Genomic DNA, 21,919 nt, shown 5'->3' with positions numbered 1-21,919 from the left:
GCTTCAACACGTCAAATCGTAAGATTTCCAAGTTAATTGCTGTCTCGACTGTAAATGTCGTAACGTTAACCCTGCGGCTATAAGGATGAATCGTCGAACTTGATCGAAGCGAGGAATTTGGAAGGTGAAGACGTAGCTTTTAAAATCTGCTGAATTTGACCCACGTTAAAATTTAACGACATATTTTTAAACGAAAATTCACGGAACACCGTGGAAAAACTTGTATAGTGTCAACCCTCAATCATTACTCTTTCACGTTCCAGCGGTTCCGAAAAAGGAAGCATCGCCTGTACGAAAAGTAACGTACGAACTTGTTCCACCAAATCGTTTTTTTTTTTTTTTAATTTATCAAAAGTTTTTCACGAATCTTAATCTCCAAGAGCTTTTCGAGTCCCCTGATTCGAATTCAAAGTCCAAAAAGTGACTTTCAAAATGTTGCGTTCAATGTGGTGGACTTACAACAACGTGCAAGTAACTAATTAAGCTGGGTTCACATTAAAATTGATGTCCGACTGCTTTTCACTCATGGGCCGTTAGGTTATAAAACATTTAATCAACGATCCGGCACCTAATTTAATGTATACCTGAAACTATGACATTTGACTTTTGCTATGAGTTCGATCCTGTTTGCCTTACATTTCCAAGGACTGAATTTGTCTAGACGGTAGCACACTTATCCAGAGGCTGAATATCATTCGACTACAAAAAGTCAAAGTGTTGTCCAATTAAAAAAATGTCGATTCATTATTACCAAAAAGTAGAGAAAATTTCGGCCATTTTTTAATGGCTATAGATCATCAAAAACCTCGATTTAAAGTTGAAATGTAGTATACTTCATGTTTACGAATGTTCTCTGAAATGCCAAGTATAAGGCAATCCAAATATACAGTCAACACAGGCTCATAATATCCCTATTCCCAGTTAATTTGCAATAGTTGACTGAGAATTTTTATTCGTATTAAGTCAACGTATAGTTAACAGTGTGCTACCTTGAGTATTTGCTTTTTAAAGTATCGATTTTTCACATTCTGTCAAAACCAAAGTGCGTATAAATACTTTGAACAAATTAGTCTTCTAAAACGCAGTCTGAAAATATAATGGCTTTCTGATTCTTGTAGCCATCACTAAATGACATATATTCATGTACAAAAGTTATTAAAATTATGTAAATGGAATATTCTCCATGAACTGGACTACTTTCTTGATACCACTCACAAACGATTTCTGCGTGAAATTGGTGTAATGAAAAAATGGGAGTTTGAAACAACTCATTTTAAAACACTGAAAAATTTACAAAGCATAGTTTGAAAAAAAATAATATTACGAATTGAGGTATTTTGAAAAACTGTGGAAATTTTTCGACACAAAGTGATTTCCTTTCACAAGAAATACACCAAGTATATCTTTCTCGTTTTCGAACACCCATGTTATAGAACTTCTCTTATTATCGAGCCGTTCTACTGAATGGGTCGTTTTGGTTTTGTTTTCCACCAAATTCTGTAGAGAGACATATCAAAGAAGCTCATAAAAAATGTCCCGATACCATTGTTAACCACGACACTTCTCCAACCAATTATTTGTCTTCACAAATGTTTATTAATATTTTTTATATACCTGACAGCTTAACATCATCAATATTGTCATTATAGTTACAAAATCTAATTACAACGAAGTTACAGTATCAAACATTCGCTATACTGAGCGATTTTTTTGAAGTTTTCTGTCGCTTTATCAGCAGATAGGCACGCGAAGTCACATTTCAGGTCTGCACTTTAATTTCCGAAAACAAGGTCTCTATATGAATTATAGCATCTGACGCATACTCTGCAAAATTAGATAAGTTATCTTTTCAGAAATGGCAGTAAAGACTTAAGATGTGACTGTAATGCGATATAATGTGGCTTCGGTTGCCTATGTGTTGGTGAAGCGTCGGGGATCCTCAAGAAAATCACCCGGAATACACGAAATAGAGTGAGGGCCCAAATTGACAAAGTGCGAACAGACCATTACATGGGATACCGAAATTTCCAGAAGTCAAAGCTCCGAATGTCCAAAAATTTCGAATGGTCAAAACTCTGAACCTGAACAAGCTCAATATATGCCGTTTATATGTTTGAAGATTAGTAACGTTTGGACTTTTACCCACTTAGGATTAACCGTTCGGGGTTTCGACCATTCAGGCTTTTAACTATTCGGAGTATCAAAATTCTGTGTAATGGTATCTCTGAACTTTAACTATTCGGAACTCTGACCTCTCACCCAGACAAATGAACCAACCACGCATCTAGATACTCAAATCAGTGTTCTCGACCTCCACTTCGTCGGCGTTACCGGGAATGCCTCGCTTTTTACCAGCCTTGACGACGGGTCGGTCGGCTGTCATCATCCTGTTATGGTGAGCCTGATGAACGGTCTCCAAGTAGTATCGCCTCCACAGCATTGCCTTGGTCTCAGTATCGCTGGTCCAGCTCTGCCAGTCGCCACGACTAATGGAGCCGGCGGATTTCGCCTCGGCTTCGTTGACCACTCGGTGGATCCAGTTCGCCCAATCACCAGCTCTGTCGGCTACGCGATCCAGCCATTTTCCCCAGTCCCTGATCTCGGTCGACTCAACTTCGGGGGGATGATCGCGGAGGAACTCAGCCTCTGAGCCGTGCAGCGCGCTCTTCAGCCAGGCGGCTGCCTTACCGGAAAAGACGTCGATCACGTCCTTCAGGTTCTCCGTGAGCGCGTCCGGGCTCTCGAGCGTCACAAGTCGTGACAGTTTCTCGTACAGCGCCCTCTGTATGCGGTTTTGAACCATGTCTGTCTCGTCACCCTCCGGTGCCTCGGTTACCATGTCGAAGACCGCCTGGATCAGACGGCCGAAGGTCACGAAGGGCAGTTCCGTCTCGAACAACTTGCCGTCGCCAATGCCCTCGATGGCCTGCAGCAGCCCAACTTCTTTCAGCTTTTGCTCTTCCTCCGTCTCCTTCTGCTTCTTCTTCGCCTCCTCCTCGGCGGCTTCCTTCCGCTTCTTCTCCTCCTCCTCGGCGGCTTCCTTCCGCTTTTTCTCCTCCTCCTCGGCAGCTTCCTTCCGCTTTTTCTCCTCCTCTTCTGCGGCTTCCTTCCGCTTACGTTCCTCTTCCGCTTCTTCTTCCTCCTGCTGCTTCTTCTTTTTCAACTTTTCATCTTCTTCCTCTTGTTCCTTCCTTGCCTTCTCGGCTGCTTCTTCCAGCTCCTTCTTCTTCCTTCTGTCCTCTTCCTCCTCAGCCGCCACTCTAGCCTTCTCTTCCTCTTCTTTTTTCTTCCTCTCCTCCTCTTCCTGCTCTTTCTCCTTCTGCTCCTGCTTTATCTTGGCCTCTGCTTCCAGTCTCGCCTTTTCTTCGGCTGCTTCTTTTTCTGCTGCCACCTGCGCGCTGTTGTCTTTTGCGTCCACGGCTTCATCTGTCATTTTGTCCTTCTTGCCTTCCTCTTCCGCCTTGACGGTCTGCGTACCGGTGTCCTCGCTTGGACCCTTATCGGTTATGTCTTCCGTGCCATCTTTCCCCTTTTTCTGTTCCTCATCCTCCGCCTTGTCTTCCGCTTCTGATTCTTCCTCTTCTTTCTCTGCCTCCCCCGTCATTGGCGTTTCCTCCTCCTTGTCATCGTCCATATCCTCCGCAGCTGCAGCTTTCTCTTCTTCGGCCCGGGCTTTTTCCTCCTCAAGTTCCTTTCTATGCTCTTCAGCGACCTCGAAGAGCACGCCGGATATCCAGCAGGCGATTATATCAGCTAAAAACCTCATCTGCTGGGACTTTAGGTCCTCCTGTTGGCCCTGCGGCGTGTATTCCAGGACAAAACTCAGTCGGCGGAGAATTACGCTCGCTATATCCTCGAACTCCTCGACTGGAATTGGGCATTTCCATTTCAAAATACTCCTCACGAACCGCTCGGCCATCAAATACTGGTGCATCACAGCCTCTCTGTCCAACGGCGACTGACACTTGGAATTTTTCGGCTTTTCCCGGCATTTTTTTCGCAAAATTTTACCCGCGTTCTTTTGATCTTTGTGACGCTCTTTTTCACGGAAATAGTGCTCGGCTTGTCTGTGAGAAAATTTAAAGGAAAAATTTTATAAGCGGGTTCAAGTCAGAATTTTCTATTTACATATGAAAGCGTTTACGTTCTTTTGAATCATTTCACGACCATTAGCTAGTTTTTCTATGTCTCTTACTCGTAGTTGTTTTTTCTGTAAATTGTCCTGACTTTATTTGCCCGCTATTTGTTGTGAATGCTTATATTTCGTTCTACAACTTTCGACTCTTTCGTAACGATTGAAAAAGAGTCATAACATTAAAATATACGAAAAAATGTTATCCTGAAACATTTTTACATGAAAACAAACGATAAATATTTAACTGTCAAATGATTTTGTTGCTGTAAAATAATTCCAATAATTGCCAGATTCACGCAATAATATTTAACGAAGAGTTCATTATATGTATGAAGAGAAATTTCAATAAAGATTACTCGGGTGTGAGGCAGGAATTCCCTTCGACCGACTTGATGAGATTGCTGATCATCTCAGGTGGCAGGCTCTCCCCTCGTTCCATTAGGGTGCCAACAACCAATCGCCTGGCCGGTTGAGCCAATTCGTTGATCCGATCCGAAATTGGGCGTACTCTTCGCATAACGGTCTTCCCCAAACACTCCATCGGGCACTTCCGGCTAAAAAACAACCGTCAGCTTCTTTGATTAAAATCGCGTCTATAATTGTAAGTTAGGCGGGTTCTGATTTAATCTTAACTGCATAGATTTATAGACCTTACGAGAATACAAAGAAAAAAAGGTTAAGAGAAAAAATATTCGAAAGCTATTACTGAAATCACTAAAATTGAAATCAATTGAAACAATATCTAAATTTGATAGACAATTATGAAACAATTCATCGCGAAAACTTGAATAGTTGGTAATTTGTGCATAACTATGAATTATTATATGTATAATACATCACTTGTCTCGTGTAAAATAGTATTACGTTGACTCTAAATTTCAATCAGTGAAAACTTACTGATTTCTAATTATGAGGAAATTGTGGAAAAAACCAGTGCATATACAATGACGATTCACTAATGTTTAACTGACTTCCAGCGTACCTATGTAAATTGATACTTTCCAGTAGTAGGTATACTTGTAACTGGGAGTATTCACTGATCCAAATTCGGAGAGTTTCGTCTAACTGTAGTATTGAATCGTGGGTGATATTCATCTTAGTTTCCCTATCAATCGCGTTATAAAAAAATACATGCATAACCATTCTAAATCTCAATCAATAAACTTTTGACCTTGATTAGAGAAATATTTTAACCCTTTTAGAATTTCATCCCAACGAATTTGTGGGGGGTAGATTTTCAAAAGAAATTAGTTTAAACGGAACAACGATGCGATGTCTTTCAAGTTGTGATAACAACTAAAATGTCCATTTCAATGTTACGTCTCAGATGGTTTTTCCATGTTACGGATGATATTTTCTTTTAGAAATTCAGCTCGATTAATTTCATCCTCACTGCTCACACATTGATTCAAACATTGTTTGGCCCAACTGACCAAAATATTTCGAGACCTAATGTTTATACATAACTTGATATACGATATTTGTAAATCACGATTTTACCTGGGGGTGGCCAACATGTCTACGTATTCCTTCTTTGACAGGCAATGCCGCGGGACGATTTCAAGTTTGGGAAGATTGCAGGGTGGAGAATAGATCATGACAGCCATAGTTTTTTGGCTCTTCGAGGTTCTCGCCATTTTATTACGACAACAGTCAGCTTCGGACTTGACAATCTGTTGGGAATGGCAAGAATTCTTTTGCTTTGCAAGCATCATTTTCATTTCGGATTAACTTACAGTTGGTTTGCGAGCATGTTTTTCACAACGGGGTGACTTGCCGCTGTTAGAATTTTTACTTTTTCCCGTGGCCTTTGGTCTTCCCGCCGTTTCGTCTTTCCTTCCAGCCTCGATGTCACCTGCAACCGGAGTCGCCTTTTTTACATCGTCGGGTTCATCTTCGTTCTCCTCCATTTCTTCGTTATTATTTGAATGTGATTTGGTTTGAATTTAGTTGCCAGAACGAGGGTTTTAATCGGTAAAATTTGTTCGAAAAATAATTAAAAATACGTCATGTTGAAGATTATTACACTGATAATTTTACGTCAGTTAAGCTCGTCCAAAACTATTTTTTTTTCCACTGCTCTGATGTTGTCGAGGTTTGTATTAAAAAGAAGATAGTCATTTGTTTACTGGTATTTGGTTTTCTTCAAATGCGTGCCCAACAGATTAATTCAGCCCATATTCATTAGCATTCGGTAAAATCATGGTGAAAATAAACTAGTCACTAGTAACATCTAGCGGATTATTTGACAACTTGTACTCGGTAAATGCGACCCCTACTGTTACCGACGCGTTGCGTATCGTGTGTCGCACGTCGTGAGTTTCGTGAGGCGCTTACAGCACCAAAAAATAGTTCCGTCACACTAATGTATAAAAGTTGGCCTCGGAAGAGGTAATAAACTATCCGCTAAAGGACTGCGATTTCTTGTTGAAACATGTCTGACGTAAAGATAAATGTTGAGTATTGGTAAGTTGACTGTGAAATCAGTCGCAATGTTGATTGGTGTAGGTAAAAAAAACATAACCTGTCTCGGTAACGTAACCTAAGATTTCTAGGTACTTCGCGTTTGTCTTAATTCAAGCGACGATGCAACAAATTTTTTTGAACTTTATGTGGGACAAGATTTGTCTGCTTTTTTGCACGGAATCATGCATAGAAACAAAATCATTTCTGTGATCAGATCCAGCGGATTGAGACGAATACCAGTCACTTTGAGAAGCGGGGTACTTTCGGCTTCCGTCCTTTTAGCGTTAATCTTAAAAAGTATGCGAAATCAAATACGTATATGTTAGTTGAGTTTTTTTTATTTGTTTTCGGTTCAGAAGTTCGAATTGAGCTCGCTGCAAAATCGAAAGTAATTAAAAAGTTAGGAAATGGATTGAAGATTTTTCAGTTAGAATTAATTTAGAAACGTTCGCGAGAATTGGAAAGATTATATTCATCTAAGCACAGTTTGATTATAATTGTGATTAAGTCACTGATAAGAAATCTTGAAAAATCTACAGCGGTTCTTGCGGGCATAGAAAGCAATTTTTGGAGATGGCAGATGCAATTCGCAAGGATGTTCCCACCGCGGAAGTGTCCGGAAGCGAAGGAAGACAAGGTTTGATAGTTTTGGAATATTTTTATGCGTCTCATTCGTTTTAAATGAGAATTACTTTATTTAATTTTACGTCCTTTCCCTTTCTTCAGCTTCGTTCGAAGTCCAGGTGAACGGTGAGCTGGTATACTCCAAACTTCAGACCATGGCTTTTCCCGACTATGAGGCCGTCGCTGATCTCGCGAAAGAAGTTTCCCAGGGTCAACCAGCACGGAAAATCAAAAAGGAGCAGCCCATAGACTGTGTCATATCTTAAAATAGCAACATAAGCGAAAGCGAGAGAGATAGAGAGAGAATGAGAGAGAGAGAGAGAGAGAGAGACCGAGAGTCTTATTACTTACAAGTCCTTATTGTTATTTATTTATATAAAAACCTTAGAATATTATTACTGTATAAAGTTTCTGACCGATTTCAAATTAATCCAACATCAATCGCGCGTGTTTCATTGATAAGCAATCTGGTCACCGATTCTTATCACTTCGTTTCCGTCACACTCACTGCTCAAGTAAATACCGAATCTCATTTTACCATGAAATTCTTCCGCCAACGTTCTCAACGGTTCCACAGTTTTTTTCCCGGTGTTTTGATCGACGCAGATCATCTGGCACCTCGTGCACTGGCCGTCGACCTGTTCAGCAATTATTGGTTACTCAAGCGCAAGAAATCATTATTTGATTTACCAGGAATCTGAATTCATCCTCACCCGGAACATCGTCTTCCCGATTTTTATGCTCGTCCATTTCATCTCATCGAATGGTTCGCAGCCATCCACGACTATGTTGCCCCTGAATCTGTCCAAAATTGTGTCCTTATCGCACTCGGAATCCGGGGTAATTTTCTCCGCCAGCCACCGAATGCTCGCTTGGTTTATCAACAAGTACTGAGCTTGACTCGAGAAAGATATGTCCGGTCCATTTTTCACTGAAATTTTGAGTAATTTAAGGCTTACGGATATAACTTTCATATTATTTTTCTTCTTTTCCGTTCATCTTTGTACCTTTTGCCTCGCTGTTTTGTTTGACTAGTCTAAGCCCGGGACGACCCAAACTTAAACTTAGCCACTCCGAAACGTCAGATCCACAATCTGTCCCTTCCACTCTATGACCGCAAATTTTACTCCGACAAACAGCCCCTGCAGGCCTTGGGTCGTTCACTGCGATCTTCAAAGGGACTTTTATCGAAGGCATGCCTAAAACATCGAAATTCCATTAATAATAAAACGCCGGGATATTCGATCGTATATAATAACGATTCGGAAATATACAAACCGATTTTAAATTGTCAATAAATCGAAGTAGATGTCCTAATTTATAATCAGTTAAGGGTAATTGCGAAAGTTTTATCAATTTTTACACAATACACAAGATTCAAGACTACCCACGTTTTTATGGATTTATTTTTTTCTATGAAACGTCACTAAAATGCAGTAAACAATATCTAATTAGAAAAAGCATAATCCAAAATAACCGAATTTCTGAGGAGTGTAAAATTTTACTCAACTCGACTGCCCATCCTGTTATAGAGACATCAGAAAATATTTATTAACGTGAAGATAACAATTTTCGAAAAAAAGTTAACGATAAAATGCTGAAATTTGTTTGATACTCTCTGTGAATATACAGGATTACAGAATATGGACGTTTGCATAACTGTTGAGAAATTAAAAAATCCAACGCGAATGAGCATCATTTTCTAGTAACCAAGCTATCCTAAACTATGAGGTCAATTGCTTCACTAGTTCATTTGAATCTTGGGTCTTTTTTTGTTTCAACAGCTTACCAGGATAGTTGAGTTCCAAAACATTGTCAGCCCGCCTTATAACGGGCCTTATCAAGCAGAGTTTGACCTCCTGTTTCTGTGTCAAACAGACGCCCGAAGCTGTCGTGATCATCCATTCTCTGTCGTAATTCAATCCCCTGTTCCCAATGACCCACGATTCCGGAATTTCATACGCCGCACAAGACTTGACTGGGTATATATATAGTCTCCTCAGCTTGCACTTCGCCCCCTTTTCATCCCTGCCATCCTCTTCCTCTTCCCCATCTTCCTCCAGAACAATCCGAGCATCCGTCGAAATTCCGTCGCCGTTTCTGACCACGTTCTCAAAATACCCTTCATCCAAGTCGTGCTGATCAGAGCTTGGACGAATCGTCGCAAGATCGCTAGTCGAAGAAACATCGCCGTGTCTAATCCTGACTTTCATCCTGTGCGCCCCCCACCAGTCGGGGACTTTCTCAACTTCCGGTCCATGTAGGAAGCACTTCTTTACCAACTCAATTAACGATGTGACTTCCGACATGGTCGACATGTAGCCGAAGGAAACCCTGATTCCACCTGTCGGTTTACCCTTCACCAGGTCTCTCTCATCCCCGCAGACGTGTCCGGCGCTGAAGTGTTCCTTCAGCTCCTCGTTCGAGAGTTTCAGGTGCCTCTGGCAGGCACCTGGGTTACAGAAGCATCCGGTTCTCACGTGGATCTTGTGAAGATTAGACATGTTCAGGAACTCGACGAAACCCACGGTCTCACCGTTCGGTCGAAGCAGGTTGAAGGTCACGACGCCACCTTGAGTCCTCGCGTCCTCGTAAGCTGTGTCTGAGTACAATTTCGCTATCGGCGATCCGTTCGAGTGGTGCATCACAAGCAGAGAATCGTGCAGGCACTTGGCTAGGCCGAATACGTGCTGGGATATTTTCTGCATAGGAATTTTTTCGAGGACTTCGAAACCGTGTCGCAGTGACGCTATCGAGAGGAACGGCAGCGTTCCGTCCTCAAACCTGGAAACACAAAGAAAAACGTATCGTCAGTTTACTTTCCTACTCTTAGAAGAATATAAGTATACTTATGATACAGGTTTATCTTTTTATTTGGCGTCCAGCATTTTAAGTTATTAGCTATTAGAATTTTTTCAAAATTCGCATCACCTGCGGCTTACGGAAAATCGTTATTCGTATCGCGTAGTTTCAGTAATTTTCACAATAGTTTTATATAACTGCAACGTTGTCATTTAGTTTATTACCTTATATCATAGATATAAATGTTACACGGAATAGTTTCCTTTCAGTCAGCTTCCTCTCTAACCAATGGAGTTCCGGCTAATTATTTATAGATTTTCTATTGCAGGTCACGGTGTTAGCCATGGAACAAAAAATTCATCGGTTGGTAGTAGCTTCCGTATTTTGTTAATCGGGGAATCTCTCTTCTCTCATCGAATTTTCTTAACATCGTGCAGTTTTTGTCCCAAAAAGATATCAAAGATATTTTTCAAACCACGACGAAATTTTAAGAAAATTTGCCGATCCTTCAAGTATCATCAATACGTTTGAATAATTACCTTTACTGGCATGCTGAACATTAAAAATGGACTAGAATGCTCAGATCTTATACGAAAATCGACATGTACAGCTAGTTTGCGAAAGTTGTACAAATAAGTCCGCGTTTCGTTTGAGTTTTTATATCCGTAACGTCAAGATTCAATCATTTTTGAACACTTATTGATTTCATTCTCATCGATTTTCACCGGAAATTTACAACGAGTTATGTCACTGGGGGCGGCTGAGAATAATTGATTGTTGAGTTACGAATTCTCAAGATTTAACTAATTTTTCAGCTGTCTCGTACTCGGTTTTACCCCCCTTAACGAAAAATGGCAATCACCTTTCATGGAGAACGGGTCTCTTGGAGTGAAACATGTCGGAGCTGAGGCTGATCTCTACGGTTCCACCGCCGTAATAAACCTTCCTGAGAACACCGGCCGACGAGTTCCTGACTAAAAGAGCTCCGATTCCGGTTGGGTATCCGAAAATTTTGTAAAACGACAGGCAAACAAAATCTGGTTTGAATTTGGCGAGGTCGAGATCGTTCGTGGCAACGTAGGAAGCAGCGTCGAGCATGGTGAACCACTCAGATCGTCGATCATCGACGAGATAATCGAGCGCGTTTTCCTCGGTGGTAATCTTCACCCATTCCAGAGGGTATTTCAACCCGGAGAAATTACATTGAGCTGGGTAAACGAAGAGGGAGTTTAACTTCCGGGTCTCCACCTCCGGCTCTGTCCTCCGACTCCTTTCACCGTGAAATATTTTAAAGGCCTCCTCGTGCCCTAGGCAGAAAACCTCCGCTCCTCTCTCCGCCACCACTTCCCTCATTCCCAAAACGGAAGTGTGATTATCCTGCAGGTACACGAACTTTCCGCATCCTCCGCCTTGGATCTCGTCGTATTTAGAAAACGCGAAACTCTCGGACACGAGCTTCAACGACGCTGTTGCGCTCGATGTGAATATCACGCTGTACTCGTCACAGCTCGTGTGAAAGTGATCCAGGATCCTGAAATGGATAACGAAACTATCAGAAAAACTAAATAATAACAATAATTATTGTTATAATTATATACAGGATTTAAGAATTTAGATTATATAAACATTTTTACTTTTCTTCTCTCTCTCTGTAATGTCTGACCATCATAGTTAAACAGTGTTGATATTCTCAAGGGAGTAAATTGGATAGAAGCTATTTATGACAAGTTCTAATAAGAAGAATTGTAACACTGAATGTTAAATATATTTTGGATAAAAAAAAAAGAAAATCGCAAAAAAAAAAACCGCATATATCATGGGCGAAAAAATTTTCTCATCACTCTGGTCTGTTTTTCAGAAATATTTCTCTGAAAATTATAACAAAATGACGGTGTGAATAATGTCCGCGAACCTTTTACAAAATAACCTGTAAGGAGTTCACGTATGGTAAACATTTTCACAAGGCTAGAGCCGAGTTCAGGTGATAGTTTGTTATGCGATCCGCATGTCCATCATATTTCCACAGTGACACGAAATATATGTGGAGTACTTCGCGTCAAATTGAACGGTCAGTTTCTCTGACCCATTTTAATCCGATTGCCCTTTCACATAATCAAAGTACATATTGAAGGGATGAACTTTGAATTTTTTCAGATTTTTTCGACGTAGGATTTCTTTACGACAACTCATCCAATAAATTGATTTCAACAATTTTTTGATTTTTCGCTCCTACGTAGCTTAAAACCTGGACGACATGTGAAAAAAGTTCCTTTACATAAAATTTAGGTTCTCTAGTGAACTTCTCAAGAGTATTTTTTCGAATTTTTCATACCCCGTTTCACTGTAGTTTTGACACAAAATGCGCGGAAATTACTCGTAACTGAAAAGTGCTCCGATCAAATGGGCTACAATTTATACACAGCGTGCCTTCTTCGATGCGAAACAAATATTCACACAGTGGCGAGAATTCGGTTCGAACTTCGCGGCGCGGCAATTAATTTGCTTACCCTGCGCGTGGCGCTGTTGCGCATTTGAGCGCGATCTTCAATTGTTGCGCTTGTTGTTTATAACCTGAATTGACGACTTTTTCTCGAGGAGTATAGTTCGGTCTATCATTTATCACGATTCCTGACATGATCCGTGAGTTCCTTAGCATATTCATCCAAGGTAAGAATTTAAGCATGTGTCGCGTATCGTAATACCGACTGTATAACTTTCATCATTCATAACGCCATACTACAGTACCTACGTATGCATGAGAAATTTCACAGTTCCATGCAAACTATTACTTGCAACTTTTGAACGACTTTTTCGCCTGCTACGAAACTTACATACAATCTTTGGTATTGAAAAAGACATGCTGCGTAAAAATGTCAGCCAATTCGATCAGAGCATTATTTCGTTACGGAAGATTTTCGAAGATTTTTCACAAAAACTATACTTTAACGGGGCACGAAAAATCGCACAAAGTTATTTTTAGAAATCTCATACAAAGATGCGAAGTTTTTGCATAAGAACTTTTTCCATATGTCATCTGAATCTCAAGCTATCTTGACTTGAAAACTTGAGAAATCGTCAAAAGCTGATTATTCGACTATCTGTGGTAACAAAATACTTGGTCAGGAAAATCTGAAAAAAATTTATATTTGATGCTTTTAATACGAACTTCAAGTGAGTAATAAGGCGAAAACGTCTAAAGTAGTCGGGGAAAAATCTCGTTTTTTCGTTCGATTTGACGTGGAATCCCCCGTATTTAGTGCGTACCTGAATCTGATCTGGTCAATAATGTCCAGGGTCAGTTTGCTGGCGGATCCAAGTGAGTGTGGATTTCCATAAAGGTTGGAGGAGAGATCGTCGGCGACGTTTTTGATTTGGGTTTTGGAGTAGAGAGTAGCGCCGGCATGATCGAGGTAGCAGTTATCTGAAAATTAAAAAGGCTCGATTAATTTTCTCTGCGCGCAAATAAGTAGAAATGATTTGAAGAACAATGTAAACAGATCGTCACTACAACGGATGATTATCGCATATATTATCGTGTTTGATTAGATTGCGTTGTTTGGAATTTATACTGCGTATTGACAAATGTCCCCGCGATTAAGTTAGATAACCTCTGATCAATCCATTCTGCTTTCGATTGCGGAAGACCGATTCTCGTGTAAATAAACTGATCACTTATCAAATATCTTACAAACACATGATTATTTCAGAGATTATTTGACCACCAGCTGAGTCGATATCGTATATACTTAAACTGATGTTCCCGACAAAGTAAACTGTATTAATTTTACTTTTTTCAATTTTATTACGAGATGTTTCGTTGAGCGTTACCGAATTATTATATTTATATGCCATGGCGATTCTCTTTGAAAATACTTGAATTATAAACAAAAACTGAGACATCGATGCTTCGTTTCAAGTTGATAAAAAATTAAAAAATACATAATTTCAAGATATATCACCGAAATTTGTTATTTCAACAAACTATAATATCAAATTGGCCCTGAAAACCAAACTAAATCTGTTTTCGCGAGCTTATAGAAAGTTGTCATGGAGTGAAATCAAACGATTCTATTAGATTTTCAACCACGTCAAAGTGATTTGAAACGAAGCATCGATACCTTAGCTTTCATTTGTAATTCTAGGATTTTTCTATCTCTACAATTTGACAGAGACCTTCGTAACTCACGAATGTGATAATTTCACAACTACTCGATGTAAAAATATCTTCTAATAAGATTACCAAAAATTATCGAGTTCTGGCCAATCAACCTCCTCGAGATATTAAACCTAATTGGGAGCAGCTGCCTACCTTTGAGCCGGTCGAATTCGGTCTTCAAATATTCTACCGTCTCCCGATCGTAAACTTGGGCGTAACATTTTTCACGATTTTCTTCAGCCATACCTCTCGGATCGGTGCAAATTGTTGGACAGCAGGCTCTTCGTTGTTTGCTAATGTCGTTTTGACACTTGGTCGTTTTTTCCCAGGTTATATAAGGCAAACCTTGTTACCAGTTGTTTTGACGGTTGAGCGATCTTTCGCCGGACGAAGTAATGATCGATGATAACGGTAATTACGATCACGAATCAGTGTTTGCTTTTGAGTTACACGGTTTTCTTCGTAGCATTTTCGTTGCGTACGTCTGTGACGAGAAATCTAAACCTCAAGTCGAAGAACTGCTTGCACTCACTGCGCGTCTATGCTTCTTGAGTGAGATTCTTCATCTGCACCCCACGTGTAACGAGTTTCACTTTTTATTATACCTGAAATACGGTTTGGCACTGCTTTCGGCCGTTGCTGCTGCTACTGCTGCACTGAACATTGTTTTAGTTCCCCGTACAAATGCTGCAACGAATGCGCGCAGTATCGGCGACAAACAACTTATGCACAAATCCATCGCGCTTTGATAGCGATTTTTCACTTATCTAATTCAGGTTCATGTTTTTGTTTCTTTGTCATTTTTAACCCATCCGATACAGGCTCAAGCTATTATCGTTGTTGGAGTCATTATTGAGCGTCTTAATATATCTCGATTCAATGTATTTTACCAATCACTCAAATGCCAGGGCGGAGTAAACTTCAAGAATTATGTATCAGCCGTGCTGTCCGTTAAATAATATCCAAACCGTTGACACGAGTTTGACGAAATAAAGGCGTATAAATAACGATGGCACCCCTTCTCGATGAAGGGAAAAAAAGATAAACAATGTAAATTCGAATGAGGAAAGTTGTTCAAAGACAATGTTATTATTCTGCTCATTTTTCATGTACAAAATTGAAGTGATTGTTCAATATATAATGAATCGTAGAGATAATTCGAAGAAGAGATTTGAAAGAGGCTGCAAGTACCATTTTTTCGCAAAAATATTTTTTTTAGAAAGCATTATAGGCTGAGGCCCATTTTTTGCAGTGAGAATTTTAATTTTTAATTTCATTTTGAAATTACACTCACAGCTCTTTTTAATTATCTTCCTCATTCCTTTTCGAAATGGATTGTGTTATTTTTAGTCGAAGGAAATGAAATTTCGAAATATGAGGTTTCGTGATTAATTCAAGCATTCGGAAACAGATTCATGTTACACGAATTCGTTCAAAAACAAGATTAATTGTGATAATTTTGTAAAATAATATGAATCATACGCTGTCGCATTAAAACAATGATACTGTAACTCAGTTCTCACAAGATTAAGTACCTATAATCAGGCGTTATTAATTGTATTTTATAATCCTTTTTTTTCTGATTACCTACCCAATTTCAGTTAAATTTAATTAGAAATTCACTCCAACTAACTTCAGTCATTATAAAATGACACAAAAAATGGCAAAACTCTTCCGCCATTCGAAATATAGAACGATTGAGAAGTGCATCGAGGAAAATGGTCGATAAGATAAAATAAATTCTATTCAACCACGGGCCTATTTTAATAATAATATTTATCTTATTATTATTATTTTGTATCATGCAAATTTATTTGACACGCCAAAAAGCAAATAACAAGCCAATTCATTTTAACAAACAAATGCCTTTGTATAAAATTCACATTCTTTAAAAAAAAAAACGACCTTATCTGAATTCTCGCACCTTTCTTGTATTGCGCTTGTTGTATCAGGCACAGGTATATTCCAACTTTCATCAAGTACACTTCAATTCCAACGGTCGTCTAATCAACTTCCGTTCGTACGTCCAGCCAACTCAACTTTTAATTTCAAATCCCAATATCTTCTGTTTTAAAATACACTTCGTTCACACATTTACGCTCCTCACTAGATCAATAAATCGCCTACACATTCAATTGAGCTTGTCCCATCTCATTTATTGCCACCTTCTCCTTATAAGAGACGAGAACGCATCCAAAGAAACCCAAAACAACAAAATCGCTCGTCAATATGAATCCCTCCGTCCCGTAACATCGAATAAAGATGAATTTTGAAAACTTAGGTCACGAAACAATCCGCGAAATGTTACAAGTCTGTGAGGGAATTTAAAATTGCCGCATTTATCAACTGTGCAGTATCGATTTGTTGTGCAAACCGTGAGGTGGCGTTCTCTAGTGATAAAGCTTAAAATGACCTCGTATGCACATTTATATAAAAATTCACCAAACTTCACATCACTATTATAACTACGTTGCGATAGTCATAATGGAAATGAATAAATTAATTTAAGCTTTTGATTCAAATTTTCAACTGACGATCAGCGAGTGACTATTTTTCTACGTATCATTTACAATCGGAATATTATAAGACGCCCAGTTGATTCTATACCGAAATATGTTATCGTTAGTGATGGAGGTCAGTTACTGTATTAAATACCGGTAATCAATCAGTTGGAAAAATTATCGATATAAACATAAAACGATCTCTACCGAAGTGTCGATTACGGAGACGTGTTAACGACTGTGGCTGCAGTTCGTCCGAAGAAGTGAACCACCATGCGTTGAATTAAATATGAATGCCGTTAGGGGGAAATTTTTTCTTGTGAAGCATGTTCACGAACTCTGTTGGATAGATAACCGTTCAAAGGTTATCGCTGTATCTGAGCGTGCAGTAAACCGTGTAACAAGTCAATACGGAGTAGAAACATTATCAAAATATCGTGTTTAGTATTCGAAATTTTTTTTTCCTACTTGAAAGTAATATTGCGTTTGAAACGAATAAAATTTTAGAGATTCTCATGAATTTATCGTATTAATTTGCACGATTCTTGGCACTGATCCATGACATATTCAGCACAATGTGTTTGATTTTGAAAACTGCGGAGGATTTGCATAAGTTCACGAAATTATCACGGAGAAATTTAGTTCAGTCGATCGGTTGTAAAACTTCACATTCTGAATCAGAATTTTATGTTTAATGGGTTTTCTAAGGGATTTGTTCAATGATCATTGTTATTCATTCATATTTTCTTTTTTTTGGAGCTTGGAAACAAATACTATCATCGCGATTATCCGAAATTATAAACTCTGATTTTAAACAAAAGTGCAGTATATATGAAATCAGTTTTTAAATGTGGAAGTATATAAAAAATCTTTTTCCCCCCAACGATTTTTTAAATTCGCTTCAACGTTCCTGCAATTTTGGGACATTAGATTTTTTAAATCCTTCCAACTAGGCACACCAAGAAAAAGTGGGTAAATACAGGAGCTCGTTTCATTCTATATGTATAAATAATTGATTGATTCAAGTAAACGTTTGTTTCTTGTTTGCAATTGAAGTATAAGTTTCATTTCAAATTAATTTTCCTCACGACGTGGATGAATATACGAAACCAATTAATCACTACTAAGATTATTACTAGTACACGATTTCATATTTACTTTTCCGTATAGAATATACACGAAGAACAAATTTGCTCAAAGTATTTTTTATCCATAAATTATCCGATCAACAACTTCGAAAAAAAAACGTGTAAACTTTTCACTGAGGAAACAAGAGATTCAGACCAAAAATTCACTTTTAAACGTTACATACAAATACTGTATAAAAAAAAAAATTCCTTCTATCTATAAGCCACTACTACTAACCGACTAATTATAAGTGAAGGCCGCTAAAACTTTATGACTGTGTCGTCCCCTTTTTTGTTCGTGGTACGATGATTATCGTTTTAAAAAAAAGCTCATTAAAGGTGCGCGTATATTATACCGTGAGTTTTTCTAACAGTGGAACGATCTTTCCGCCTGCGATAGGCAACCGGAGATTCAGCGAATGTTCAGGTTGAGCACCGTATCCTGCCACCTCATTATCGCGACAAATAACTGTATTCGATGACAGTCCTACTTTGAACTGCCACATTATCGTCTTAGGTGAAAGTCCGAATTGAATTTTTCATCGTTTTCCACAATTCCTAATATTCAGGTATTTACTTACCTACTTTCGGAAACAACGTTTGTCGTTTAGGATGGCCGTGGCGGGATGCGGTGCTCAACCTTGACATGAGCTGTAACTCCGGTTGCCTGCCTCAGGCGCACGGAGCCTTCCTCAGTTAGAAATGCGCAGGGTATGCATATATGAACACGTATATCGATTAAACTTGTATCTTTTTTAGCATCCTTGGCTAGTTTCGAGTCGTGGTTGGTATATGATAAATAAAAAAAGGCGAAAAATAAAACTCACGACTAACCATGTCGGTATAATGTACAACTCGTTGCGCCGCGGTAGCCGGCGAGCATTCATGCGTGCATGTTTGTGTGCATGTCGGGTAACGAGGCAGCGAAAAACGTGTGCAGGGGTCTCTGTTCATCGACGCGATGACGAGGCAAACTAAAAGCCCGTGTAAGGTATATAGAAATGCGGTGCAAGCTGAAGTATTCTGGATTTTTTTTTAATTAAAAATTGGTAACGCAACCGTAAAATTAATTTGAAAGAATGGATACAGTGTAAAATGCAAATATCACGGATTGTGATGACAAATTTATTACAGATCGAGACCTTCTTGTCATTGTTACACGTGTTCCAATCCAGATTTCTTGAATTATCGATAAACTAAAAAATTTTATAAGTCGAAAGGGAACGATTTTTTTGTTTGGATTTTTTCTTAGTTATAAATTACTACAAAATGTTCTTCACGTGTTTCAAAAATCTACTTCTCAGATTTTGTCTAAATCCTATCGTACCTTTTTTTTAATTTCATGATTCATGGCAATTTTCGTTTTTAAGTGGTCTACATTGCCGATTTCTTTTATGCACGGGGTTCTAAAAAACCGCATAGAAACGAAAAAATGATTAAATGAAAACAGAAAGAGTGAAACTGACGTTAATTGAGTTGAATGAGGTAGACACAGTATTTCAACAGATTTTTCTACATCATACTATTATACCTTTTTTATGAATATATTGCAATACATATCCAATTTCAATCATTATAGCTTTTTTTCAACTGGATTCACCAAACTCTGGAACTTAAATTTTTGCTGACCTTTTGAATTAACATAGAAAACAAATCGTGTAAAATAAATACAAGCGAAAATTCTCACATACTGTTGCTTTGTTTCAAAATATGTTTATCTTACTAGAAATTGATGTCACGTGATTTGTACAGATTTTTAACGAAAGAAAAAACGAGCCATTCTTTACTGAAAATCGACCAACTATACGAATTTGTCGTTAAAAAAAGTTACTCCATAATAACACTCGTCTCAGATTATTAACTATATACGAAGAAACAATCTGTGAATTTTATCAAACGTAGCTAACCGAATGTTTCTTTGATTCACAAAAATATCACTTGATTTAACAACGACGTAAACAATAATTTACGTTGTTGAATGAAACGACGTTTATCTGACGATGTATCAACGAAACATTTACTTTGTTATACCTATTTAACCGTGATATTCATTAAATTTAACTAATTTTTTCGTTCAACTTCATCCGTAGAACTCAATTTCGTTATTCATTCGGAACGTCCTCGCAACTTGAGACTTTTTCGTACGGATTGTACTCCTGATACATCTTTTATCAGATTGCGAAATTTCGCCACCTGCATCCCTGCTCCGGGGTCTAACCGACCTTTGCGAATAGTTGCCAGGTACCCGGCGTGTTAGCTTCGGTCTTGTAAACAGCAAACGACGAAAGCTTGTCGGATGTTGAGGGAGCAGCGATGTGGAGAATTCGAGGGCCTGGACCCCCTTCTTTGCTTGCTAGCATGTTCACCTGTCAGCTCTTACACTCCACGTGTGCAAAGCTCTACCCTCGACTTCTCCGAGGTAACTGCACGAAGTGTCCGACTAAATTCCTTCTCTTGTGAAAATGTTCCGAGCATCCAAAAGGAGTGTGATTTAATTGGGATACGAATTTAGTGAAAAATTTATCGACGGCCAATTTCGTTTCTTGACATATATAATTACTATAACGCCTTTGTAGCGATACGTAATTTTAAAATTTGTAAATCTTGTATCGTTAGATTTCACAACGCGATTGGAATGAATATTACGAACTTCAAACTGTATATGCTTTTTCAGATACTATTGACTTTGGAAAAATGTGTAATATAAAAGCGTTATTGAAGCTCAATAGCTTGAAAGCTTATAATGGTTGGAAACCGGTTTCGTCATTCACCAATTCTTGCAACTCTTTGCCAATTTCGAAAGTTGTTTAGTTTATCACCCTTTGTGAACCGATGTTCCAAGTAATTTTTCAGAGGCTTTTATGTATTTGTGTTTCGTTTTATCATATGGAAAATCTCGAGTAACAATTCGATGAGGAATGATAGCAAGTACAGTTTAAATCTCGAAATTTCCGAAAGACATTCTTCCAGAAGTTGAGATGTACGAACGATCATGGATAAAATGTCTAGTAGTTCCAACCACATACTTTTGAGAACAACGATACGAAAGAGATGAGATAGGTTATTTTAACAAATTCACATGAATTCGTAATCAAACACGTAACAATACTCTTTCATAACTTTTTTAGAACTGATGTACGATTTTTGACGAGTAAAAGAAAATGCAAATAACAAAACTAATTCGTACTTTCGGAGTAATTCCGTAACGCTGGATAGCTGACAAAAACTCCTACAAAGTGACAATTAATATCTCTGAAGGTAAATTATATTGACCGAGGACGTTTCGTTTTGAAAATCTGTTTCAAAAAATCCTTCGAGACCTTCAGAATTCGTTTATATTTTCATGGTTCTGCAGGTTCAGTTCCATTTTCTGCCACCTCTCACTACCCCTCAAATACATACCGATCTAAAACGACATATAATCGGTACTAAGAGGCGACGGGTAGGGGTAGGAAAAAATAAATAAATAAAAAATGAGCAAGCTCTTGGAAGTCCCGTGGAAATCACTGGAAGCCCGGACCGGTCCACGGCGAGTGTGAAGCATACCTTGATGTTTCATCTGTCGGAGAGACGATGCATCGACTCGTCGGCAATGTGCTTGCAGCGGGTACCGAAGTGCCAGCTCTGCGGCCGCTAGTAACGAGGATTATTTTCGGTATCTCGAGTACGAGGCATTGTTAGGCTGGCCTCTCCTATTTTGGCAATGATCGGCGCATCCGGAGGCACAAGATCAGTCTCAACGTTGCGATGCACTTTAACCTACGCGGAATCGATACCGCGACTTTCAACGTCTCGCTCTCACAATTTCGGTCCGTACATTAGGACAGCTTTCGCTCTTTATCGCCCCATTTACGCGGACCAACAATTTTATCTTATTTTTTCAGAATCGTTGACAACTTTTTTTGCCGCTCTGATCTCGGCTTTTTTCCTTGACCCATATTTTCCTGGACAATCAAAGGTTGTTGCGAAAAATGTACCAATTCTCTTACCCAACACGTTTGTTAGTTTTTAAACTATTCGAGACTTGTTCATCGGTAGGGTTTCCAATGGATTTTTAAGACGATTGGAAACTTCGATTCTTGAAATCTGTCCTGTTGCCGATGTATGA

At 38.9% G+C, this 21,919-nt stretch overlaps 3 protein-coding genes across 5 annotated transcripts; 1 reads left to right on the top strand and 2 right to left on the bottom strand.

The window, feature by feature from the left end:
• Positions 1 to 1,351: 1,351 nt before the first annotated feature.
• Positions 1,352 to 6,448, bottom strand: LOC124302841 (axoneme-associated protein mst101(2)-like). Its single transcript, XM_046759410.1, has 5 exons — positions 5,872 to 6,448; positions 5,636 to 5,808; positions 4,492 to 4,689; positions 3,197 to 4,067; positions 1,352 to 3,151 (listed from the first exon to the last, which is right to left on the bottom strand). Exons 1-5 carry the CDS (start codon positions 6,043 to 6,045, stop codon positions 2,285 to 2,287), a joined length of 2,283 nt encoding a protein of 760 aa, XP_046615366.1. The 5' UTR covers positions 6,046 to 6,448; the 3' UTR covers positions 1,352 to 2,284.
• Positions 6,444 to 7,635, top strand: LOC124302298 (migration and invasion enhancer 1). Of its 2 annotated transcripts, none has more exons than XM_046758295.1 (3): positions 6,444 to 6,526; positions 7,141 to 7,238; positions 7,328 to 7,635. In XM_046758295.1, the coding sequence occupies exons 1-3, from the start codon at positions 6,501 to 6,503 to the stop codon at positions 7,489 to 7,491; spliced, it is 288 nt and encodes a 95-aa protein (XP_046614251.1). In that variant the 5' UTR covers positions 6,444 to 6,500; the 3' UTR covers positions 7,492 to 7,635. The 2 variants fall into 2 exon arrangements, with proteins under 2 accessions (XP_046614251.1, XP_046614250.1); XM_046758294.1 differs by having other exon boundaries at positions 6,464 to 6,601.
• Positions 7,566 to 16,855, bottom strand: LOC124302297 (molybdenum cofactor sulfurase). Of its 2 annotated transcripts, XM_046758293.1 has the most exons (8): positions 16,839 to 16,855; positions 14,337 to 15,011; positions 13,292 to 13,448; positions 10,890 to 11,558; positions 9,015 to 10,009; positions 8,233 to 8,424; positions 7,939 to 8,156; positions 7,566 to 7,863 (listed from the first exon to the last, which is right to left on the bottom strand). In XM_046758293.1, the coding sequence occupies exons 2-8, from the start codon at positions 14,425 to 14,427 to the stop codon at positions 7,678 to 7,680; spliced, it is 2,508 nt and encodes an 835-aa protein (XP_046614249.1). In that variant the 5' UTR covers positions 14,428 to 15,011; positions 16,839 to 16,855; the 3' UTR covers positions 7,566 to 7,677. The 2 variants fall into 2 exon arrangements, with proteins under 2 accessions (XP_046614249.1, XP_046614248.1); XM_046758292.1 differs by lacking the exon at positions 16,839 to 16,855 and having other exon boundaries at positions 14,337 to 15,393.
• Positions 16,856 to 21,919: the final 5,064 nt, after the last annotated feature.

The sequence above is a fragment of the Neodiprion virginianus genome, chromosome 4, assembly GCF_021901495.1.
Source record: "Neodiprion virginianus isolate iyNeoVirg1 chromosome 4, iyNeoVirg1.1, whole genome shotgun sequence".
In the NCBI taxonomy this organism is placed as follows: Eukaryota; Metazoa; Arthropoda; class Insecta; order Hymenoptera; family Diprionidae; genus Neodiprion; species Neodiprion virginianus.
The sequence above is the reverse complement of the archived record's forward strand: the minus strand, read 5'-3'. Positions and strand labels throughout refer to the sequence as shown.

Excerpts from the sequence above, each read along its gene's own strand:
- LOC124302298 (XM_046758294.1), top strand. The coding sequence starts at position 6,570 with ATGTCTGACGTAAAGATAAATGTTGAGTATTG. Across the intron at positions 6,602-7,140 it reads AAGATAAATGTTGAGTATTG|CGGTTCTTGCGGGCATAGAA; the intron begins GTAAGTTGACTG and ends AAAAATCTACAG. Across the intron at positions 7,239-7,327 it reads CGGAAGCGAAGGAAGACAAG|CTTCGTTCGAAGTCCAGGTG; the intron begins GTTTGATAGTTT and ends CCCTTTCTTCAG.
- LOC124302841 (XM_046759410.1), bottom strand. The coding sequence starts at position 6,045 with ATGGAGGAGAACGAAGATGAACCCGACGATGTAAAAAAGGCGACTCCG. Across the intron at positions 5,809-5,871 it reads AACATGCTCGCAAACCAACT|ATTGTCAAGTCCGAAGCTGA; the intron begins GTAAGTTAATCC and ends CATTCCCAACAG. Across the intron at positions 4,068-4,491 it reads AATTCCTGCCTCACACCCGA|ACAAGCCGAGCACTATTTCC; the intron begins GTAATCTTTATT and ends ATTTTCTCACAG.
- LOC124302297 (XM_046758293.1), bottom strand. The coding sequence starts at position 14,427 with ATGGCTGAAGAAAATCGTGAAAAATGTTACGCCCAAGTTTACGATCGG. Across the intron at positions 8,157-8,232 it reads ACAAAACAGCGAGGCAAAAG|TGAAAAATGGACCGGACATA; the intron begins GTACAAAGATGA and ends TCAAAATTTCAG. Across the intron at positions 7,864-7,938 it reads TCGGGAAGACGATGTTCCGG|GTCGACGGCCAGTGCACGAG; the intron begins GTGAGGATGAAT and ends ATTGCTGAACAG.